At 42.4% G+C, this 8,837-nt stretch overlaps 1 protein-coding gene across 1 annotated transcript; it reads left to right on the forward strand.

The window, feature by feature from the left end:
• Positions 1-5,474: 5,474 nt before the first annotated feature.
• LOC116033636 (mini-chromosome maintenance complex-binding protein-like) lies at positions 5,475-7,945 on the forward strand. The gene is made up of 6 exons (XM_031276393.1): positions 5,475-5,765; positions 5,863-5,906; positions 6,006-6,122; positions 6,218-6,376; positions 6,737-6,864; positions 7,657-7,945. Exons 2-6 carry the CDS (start codon positions 5,904-5,906, stop codon positions 7,700-7,702), a joined length of 453 nt encoding a protein of 150 aa, XP_031132253.1. The 5' UTR covers positions 5,475-5,765; positions 5,863-5,903; the 3' UTR covers positions 7,703-7,945.
• The last annotated feature ends 892 nt before the right edge of the window (positions 7,946-8,837 follow it).

The raw sequence follows: 8,837 nt of genomic DNA on the forward strand, positions 1-8,837 counted from the left end.
AGAGAGAGACAGGCCAGCAAACCGCTAGAGAGCGGGAAATTGGCCCAGAGCTGGGAAGGTCCATACGTCGTTTCGGCCGTGGTGAGACCGGGGACCTACCGGCTCGAAACCACCACTGGCAAACCGGTCGACCGCATTTGGAATTCCCAGCATTTGGTCCATTTTTATCAGTAGTTTGTAATAGGTTCGGGAGCCTGCGTGCCCCAATTTACTTTCGCCCTGCGAGGCTGTTCTGTTTGAAATGTAGCACCGCCCGGTCAAGTCGGCTTTTTCTGTTAAATGTGTTTAATGGTGAGAGCAAGGTGCTCACCCCGGGAGTAAGGTGCCCGGTTACCGGTCTTCGGACCTTAATGGTGAGAGCAAGGTGCTCACCCCGGGAGTAAGGTGCCCGGTTACCGGTCTTCGGACCTTAATGGTGAGAGCAAGGTGCTCACCCCGGGAGTAAGGTGCCCGGTTACCGGTCTTCGGACCTTAATGGTGAGAGCAAGGTGCTCACCCCGGGAGTAAGGTGCCCGGTTACTGGTCTTCGGACCTAATGGTGAGAGCAAGGTGCTCACCCCGGGAGTAAGGTGCCCGGTTACTGGTCTTCGGACCTAATGGTGAGAGCAAGGTGCTCACCCCGGGAGTGAGGTGCCCGGTTACCGATCTTCGGACCTCAATGGTGAGAGCAAGGTGCTCACCCCGGGAGTAAGGTGCCCGGTTACCGGTCTCCGGACCTTAATGGTGAGAGCAAGGTGCTCACCCCGGGAGTGAGGTGCCCGGTTACCAGTCTTCGGACCTTAATGGTGAGAGCAAGGTGCTCACCCCGGGAGTAAGGTGCCCGGTTACTGGTCTTCGGACCTTAATGGTGAGAGCAAGGTGCTCAGTTACTGGTCTTCGGACCTTAATGGTGAGAGCAAGGTGCTCACTTACTGGTCTTCGGACCTTAATGGTGAGAGCAAGGTGCTCACCCCGGGGTCTTCGGACCTTAATGGTGAGAGCAAGGTGCTCACCCCGGGAGTTTCGGACCTTAATGGTGAGAGCAAGGTGCTCACCCCGGGAGTGAGGTGCCCGGTTACCGGTCTTCGGACCTTAATGCAAAAGTAAGCGTTCCAAAAGAGAAAGCAAAAGATGTTACGAGTGAAAGCGGCTCTAAGGCCGTTAAGATAAGAGTATCGCCCGACACAACGAGGCCGGGCTCTCGAAACGAAACGACTCAAAGGTCGTCAAAACGAAATAATACCCGGCACAACGAGGTCGGGCTCCCGCGTTTACTGTCTAAGGGCGTTCGGCCGACTGCTCGACCCCAGGCTCCGTCGCACCCTCTGCCGTTGGTCCAGCATCGGGGGCTTCCGCATCCTCCGCCGTTGGTCCAGCGGAAGCGTCGGTGAAAGGGACCGGTAGTACTTGCCCCTCAGAGACGGTTGAGAACGGCGTCGGACCAGGGTCGGGCACCTCTTCGGGAAGCACGGCCAAAACCCTGTGGAGGTCGTCGTCGTCGATCGAGACTTCTAAGGCAGCTCGAACGTCGTTCTGCATGGCTCGACGACCACTGTTGAACGCCCATGTCCCGAACTCGTACATTAAGTCCTCCCCGACCGGCGTGCGCGAGATGGCCGCAAGAACGACCTCACCTGTCTCCCGCCTTCGGCAGATATGCTTAGCCAGGAGGACGGGATCCGTCAAAACCTTCTCGCNTGGCAGCCCGGGCTGCATCCTGCTCGTTGTTCAGATCGGCAGGGTGGGTCGCGTCCAAAGGTAGACCGACGGGCACTGGCGCCTCGCCGGTAGGATCCGCAGGCTTCGAGGGCTCGGCCTTCTTAGCCCCTAGACTGATCTTCTTGGCGGGTGCAGGCGGACGAGACGATACCGGGAAGCTCCTCATGGCACCTGAAAGGAAAGAAGACAAAACAGACTTAGTGTACCGACCTTCGTAAAACCGACCTCGGATCGGTAAGTCTTACAAACCTCGTGACCCAGCCTCCGGAGGGGGAGCTCTGACGGCAACCGTCACCACCGCCCTCTTAGGCGTGTACTTCTCGGCCAAATCGTATTTGGGGGGCTCGAGGTTTGCTTCCAGGTATTCCTCGAGAGATCGGAAGACCTCGTACTCGTATTCCTCGGCGGAAATCTTTATGGCCGCGTCATCTAGAGCCCGGCTTTTCCTAGGTCGTTTGTGCTCCGTCGTGAACTCTGGCCACTCTTTGTCAACAGGAAGCGGCCATGGGTATTGGACCGACAGGATCCGGTCTTTCCAGCCTCTATTGTTTTCGGGCAAATGTAAGATTTTGCAGAAGTGCTCACGAGACTGTATGCATAGGACGCCACCCCCGTGCTTCATAGATAGAGGCCGGACCGAGAAGAGGTACCGGAAAAGCTCTAGAGTCGCTGGGAGATCGTGGCGGTTACATATTTGTGGGAAGCATGCGAGAGTACGGTGGGCATTAGGGGCAATCTGCCCGGGCAAAACACCATAGTAGTTCATGAAACCCAGCAAAAAGGGGTGGAACGGGAAGGTCAACGGGGCCTTGATGGAATCCAAGTGCATCCCGAGCCAGTCCCCGTTCGTTCGGTCGACGATGCTCCCTAATGACCGTTTGGTCTCATAGTTAACAGTCCCGGTTAACAGGGCCGAGACTTCCTCGATCTCCCCGCGGGTGAGAAGACTGGTGTGTCGCCGCAGGCCGCTGCTGTCTAATCGGATCCTGCTGGCGGCCACTGGAGGGGTAGAATCGACTAGTAGACCGGCGAACCAGTCCCTACCATAGGCCGTAGGGGCAGGCTTCCCTCGACCTGAGGGCCCTGCTTCTGAGGAAAGAGGCTCCATAACGGGCCGAGAGTCTGCTTCGTCATTCTCGGCCCTCAGTTGGTTATGAGCCCGAACTGAGCCCTCGGTTTCTCCTGAGTAAGTCTTTATGGCGTTGAGGTCAGAGTCATAAGTCGAGACCGTGAACGATCCGACTTCGACCGAGTCGCCGTAGTTGTGGTTGGATAGGTTTTGACTATCCGATCCGCTCATGGCTGTACCTAGCAAGGACAAGGAGGTGTCTTACTAAGGTCAGCCCGGGACTCGAGATCGCCCGAAATCATAAAACGAATGTATCTACGAGTATAAGCAAAAGGAGTTACCTGTCGAAGAAAGTTCGAAAACGTGCTGAGGTCGACAACGCTGAGATCGGGAAGTTTAGGTAGTTCGGGAGGCTCTGAGTTTGTCCCGTTCGTGAAAGCCGGAAACACCATACGTACCACGCTTTTATAGAGGGAGAAAGAAGGGGCCGACGGTTCGGCTCCCCACGCCATAGACCTAGCCTAGGCCCAAGTTCCGAGGCTCGTACAAACGTGACACGTGGACACTAGGGCTGACGACACCCGCCGACGACGTTTTCCTTGTCCCGTCCTGTTGATCAACCATGGATGGTGCAACCCGGATCCGATTGTACAACCCGGACTTTTTCCTCAATGATCGTAAAAGACCGGGCTGGGGGGCTAGATGATAGGGATAAAATCTGGTCTCCGTATCCCGATCTCTCTCTCTGAGTAAGGACTCAGCCAGGTCCTTAGATTCTATTCCCGGTCTGCCGAGCCTTGTACACTACACTCCGGGCCGCCGCGGCAACCCTAGCGGGATTCGAAGTAGGGGTGTCACATCCACTTATCGTAAGCGCATTGGACCGATAGCGTGACCGGTGCATGTCCGCCACGCGTCCTACATGCAGCCAGACCGGAGTAGGCCTGGCCAAATCCGCTATAAAATGCGCGTTTAATGGAGAGAGATGGACTTTTGGCTATTTCTTCTTGAACAGTAGCTAAAGAGACCGGGAGCCGCTGACCCACTGTCACGAAGCTCGGTCACACCTAGAGCATTCTACCCTATACTCTACCATATATTAATACGAATATTCTGTTCCGTATTATACCGTATCAATGCGAATATGTTAGAGTATATTATTCAAAAGTAAGTAACTCACTCTATTACTCTTATTAAATTAAATAAATTAGTAATTACAACAAAAAAATAATACATATGCATTTCTTTAATTTATAATTCAATGTCTACAATGCCTTTTTTCAAAAAAAAAAATATTCATTATCAAAAAATTTAAAAAGAGATATAATTTCATTAGTTATATTGTCTATATTTTTTATAATACAAATATTACTTCCTTCAAATTTATTAATTAATTATATTCACTACATTGTTTATTGTTTTTTTTCTACATACACTATCTTGTAATTAAATATCAAAGTTATACTAAAAAATAATGTTATATATTTATTTACCAAGTATTATGTTAATAACATGAAAAAAAAACAGCTTGAAGCCAATCATAGTAACCACTTAGAAGGATTTGTTGACAAAGAAGACATTCAAATAACCCAATAAATTGATTTTAAACTCATTATTAAAAATGTACGTCAATGTAAGGCAATAGAGTATTGTGACACACTTGATAAATTGAAAAAATGATGAGACTACAACATTGTTGGAATCAACCTTTCAAATCCAGAAAAAGAAAAAAAATTAAAAAATAGCTACCGTTGTAGCATTTATTAATCTTGTATGTAAAATACTTATTGTGCATATTTTAAATATATAAGAAATAATATAAATTTACAATTCATTTCATTTTCTACAATCAACTTGTTTGGATTAAAGACAAAATCAACATCAATTTTGACAACAAAAATAATTAGTATATAGGATGTAGCCACTGTTTGAAAATATTTATGCACAAAGTGGCAAACTATTTGACTGTATGCATAGTGATGAAAAGGCAGCAGTGAGTACTCCAAGATTAGTATCAAATCAACAAAAAAATTTTACAAAAAAAAAAAAAAATGCACACACACACACACACACACATGCACACACAAAATCAAGTATATACTCATTCATACTAATTCCAAGAATATGAATTTCAAAATAAACATGTGCAAAATGGATGTAGAAACTGTTGATGAAACTAGACATATTGCATCATCAATATTCGGACAAACTGCAAAGCTAGTATTGTTATTATCAAGTAAACAAGTTATGAAACTATAACAAAATGTACTACTCATTAGTCTTCTACAAATATAATAAATATTAATATTTTGTTCAATACTTTTACATGAGAATGTGCGACACACATCTCACAGCACATGAAACATGTAGAGGAAAACTATCACTATTAAATATCAATAGACGCTTACAAGATTAAGAGTTTATAGTACAACTAAGATCTAAGTCATATATACAAACACAACGAGACAAATCCACAACTTTTTACATTATAATCTCATTGATGACGTTGCCACTATTACAAAACTAATGATAAATATAGGACAATTTGCGTCCGGAATTTCAACTCCGGACGCGTAAAGTGATACGGTATCCTTGTAATTAAAATATCTACTATTTAATTAATTTTTCTTTTTATTTTTTAAATAATGGACCATCTGCCTCCGAAGTGGGTACTATGGAAAGGCGCGTTACATCATCTGCGTCCGAAGTCGGACTTCGGACGCAGAGAAATAGGGCAAAACTCCTCCTTAAATAACACATCACGGATTCGCGGATAGGGCAAAATGCTTCCATCACAGAGAATCCCATTACCACCACAGCATTCAGATCGCCACACCATCCCCGCACCCTTGCCGCCGTCCACAGCCTCCGCCTCCCGTCGCCACCTCAGGATCGCTCGTCTTTTTCTCCCACAACGCCGCCTTCGAAAAGAGGAGTCACTGGTGGAGAAGATTGCCAATAGTGTATTGAATGATGCTCCAATGATATATTCCCTTCTGTGAGTCTATCTGTCCTGTGATGCAATATATTTCAAGTGGATGCCTTGAAATATTTTTCAGTTTGATGCTAATCCAACAATTGAATTTTGATAACAGGCCAATGATGAGTCTCATGCGTCCCCCCATCCACCAAAAAGATGGTAAGCAAAAATTACTTTTTGTGTCTGGAATTTCCTTAAAATTGTATTCTAATTTGTGTGTTTGATTGCCTCCAATAATTGAACTCTTCTCTTTACCAGAGAGAGGGTGGAATTGCTTCCACATCCACAGATTCTAGAGAAACCCTAAATAAGGCTATCTGTACTACTACAAATATGGGGGCAGAATTTGAAAGATCTTTTCCTTGTCTTGTGAAGGTAAATTCCTTTGTTTCTATAGCTACAATTGTTACCTCACTTCATTTCATGTTGTTTTTAACACCATTTTGCTTATTGTTATTCAAATTATGCAGATATATGACTCTCTTGAGTCTGATTTAAAGCTTAATGATATTTTTGAGTTCATTGGTGTCCTCGCCTTTGACACAGATCTTTCTAAAGAGAAGGAAGATAACAATAATGTTGAAAGCAGCTTGTGTGAGGATGTATTGGTTGAGTTGCCACCTAGCAAGGTCTTGTTTGATCATTCATAACATTAATTTTCATCCGTACCTCTGACAATGAATCTATTTATTTTTTTTTCTTATGATTATTTATTGTAGTTTTACTGAAATCTTATCTAATGTTGACCTAGTTAAAGAAATTCAAATTATGCTTTTGACAGTATTTCCTATTCTGTGATGCTCTGAACTTGTATTAGTGTTTATTGTAATCTTATAATCTTACATTGAAGGAAGAAGCACTTGCACAAACAGTAACACAGACATAGTATCCTATTTTTCATATCTTTATCTTGATGTGCTTGGGCACATCTCTGACAATCAAACTGGTAGCAAAAATCTTGTCTCAGGTGTGTGTTGAATTTGCTGCAGGTCACTGATTTGAGAAACCTACTTGGCTTGTATGCTGATTGGCATTCACCTTTACTTCCCTACTACTCCTTTGATCAGTTTGTACCTAAGGTTGAGAAAGTTGGTTCCTCAAAGCGAGTCAAGCTAAGGTAACAGTGTATAGGTTCTCTGCTAGGAATTGTTAACCTTACTACACATCTTTATGATTTGAGAATGGGAAATATATATAATTCACTAGGTATTCTGATTGATTTGTAGAATAACAAAAGCAGCTTTTGTGCATTGCACCTATTGTAATTGACTAATTGGTTATATTTGAACATGAATTTTCATTTACTTAGGATGATAAGCTAGTTTTAAGGTCTGCATAAGAAAGGTTTCAATTCTGGATGCACTTAGAGAATGCTATTTGCACACAGAATGTATAGGAATAACAGATCGTCTTTAATCCCTTGGGAATGGAATGTCATTGTTTCCAAAACTGAATTGTAAACCCTATAGATTCTGTGCTAAATATATATATATTTTTTAGCTGTAGTATGTAATTAGATTTACTTCATAAGGTTTGTATATGCTTAATGCCCCCAGAAGTTTTGTACTGCCTGAATAATTTTTGGCTTTCGCATGTTTGGTTAGCAGTCATTGTAATGGTTCATGGTTGGAAAGCTTGAGTTATATTATTAGACTTAAAAGTTCTTCATGTAATCCTTAATACTTTATCTGTGAGACTTAAATGAGAATTTTGTTAAAATATTAGGGAGCAAAGTCCATGGTCTGTTCTTTTAAGCTAATATCATGTTGAGCTTGGCTTTCTCTGACTAGCTGATATGCTATCAACTTCATAAAGTTGTTGATATGTTATTTATTATATGCAGAATTTCTCATTTTCTCTTAATGATTTGTTTGATGGACACATGTAAATTGTATTTCTCGATATGCAGTGTTACCCTGGAGAAGATGATTTGGCTATTGCTCGGGCAGTTTTAATGTAAGTATGAACATTACTTACTGATCTTGCTACACTGGCTGCCATGTTTTGACTTTGGTACCAGAGTTCTTAGGCATGAATTTCTGTATAGTCTCAACTTTACGATTTACATTTTCAGTTTTTAAAATTTTAGAATGTTTGCGTTGTACTTACGGAACTTTTTGTGCTGCTATTCCCTTTCATATGTTTATTCTTACACATCCAGTCTTGTGAAATGAGAGATGATGTTTGAGATTTGCGAAGAAAATGAGTTTTTTTGTTTTTTAATCTTCCCTAAATATTAGATAGGACATGATAATTTACTGTGAACTTTTGATGTTCTGTTTTACATGTTTAAAATATAATAGGACCAATTTTGCTTATGGGAAACTAGCTATGCAGTACTGCCGTGTGTGGGGCATCATGCTTGATGCCATAAGTATTAGATGATCAATCAATTTCACCAATAGAACTTAAGAGGACCAAGTGTATTTTTTTCTTTAAATATTTAGTTCTTCTGAATTTTTGTATAATTTTGAATTTTAGGTGTTAATTTTAATGTGTTGACATGTTAAGGTTGCTGGAAAGTACAAGAAAAAATTAATTTTTTTTATAAAAATGACTATCTGCGTCTGGAACTGGGAAGTTCCAGACGCAGATAGTCATTTTAATATATATTAAAAAATACTTTCTACGTCAGGTATTTCCAAGTTCCGGACGCAGATAGTCCATTTAAAAAACATAAAAAATTCATCTGCGTCCGAAACTGCTCAGTTCCGGACGCAGATAGTCCGGACCAATTGTGTCTACGGCATATGCGTCTGGAGTACTCCTTTTTGTACTAGTGCCCTCTATACTACTACAATATAACTCAATTGCACATGACACATTACCAAATACCAATAATATTTTTTTTAAAAAAAAAACAAGTATTGAAGATAATGACAATGACAATGCTAGCCGAAAGAGAATTAAAAAGGTTTAGAGAAATTCAAACGAAAAAGTAGTATTTATTTATATTATCATTTTTAGACTAAGTATTTAGATTAGCGTTTTTACAAAATTGTAAACATTTATTTTAGTGACAATTGTAATCAATCTTTCATATATTATTTTGCATTCATAAACTTTGAATTACTGATTTAAATAAATAAA

The sequence above is a fragment of the Ipomoea triloba genome, chromosome 10 (assembly GCF_003576645.1).
Source record: "Ipomoea triloba cultivar NCNSP0323 chromosome 10, ASM357664v1".
In the NCBI taxonomy this organism is placed as follows: domain Eukaryota; kingdom Viridiplantae; phylum Streptophyta; class Magnoliopsida; order Solanales; family Convolvulaceae; genus Ipomoea; species Ipomoea triloba.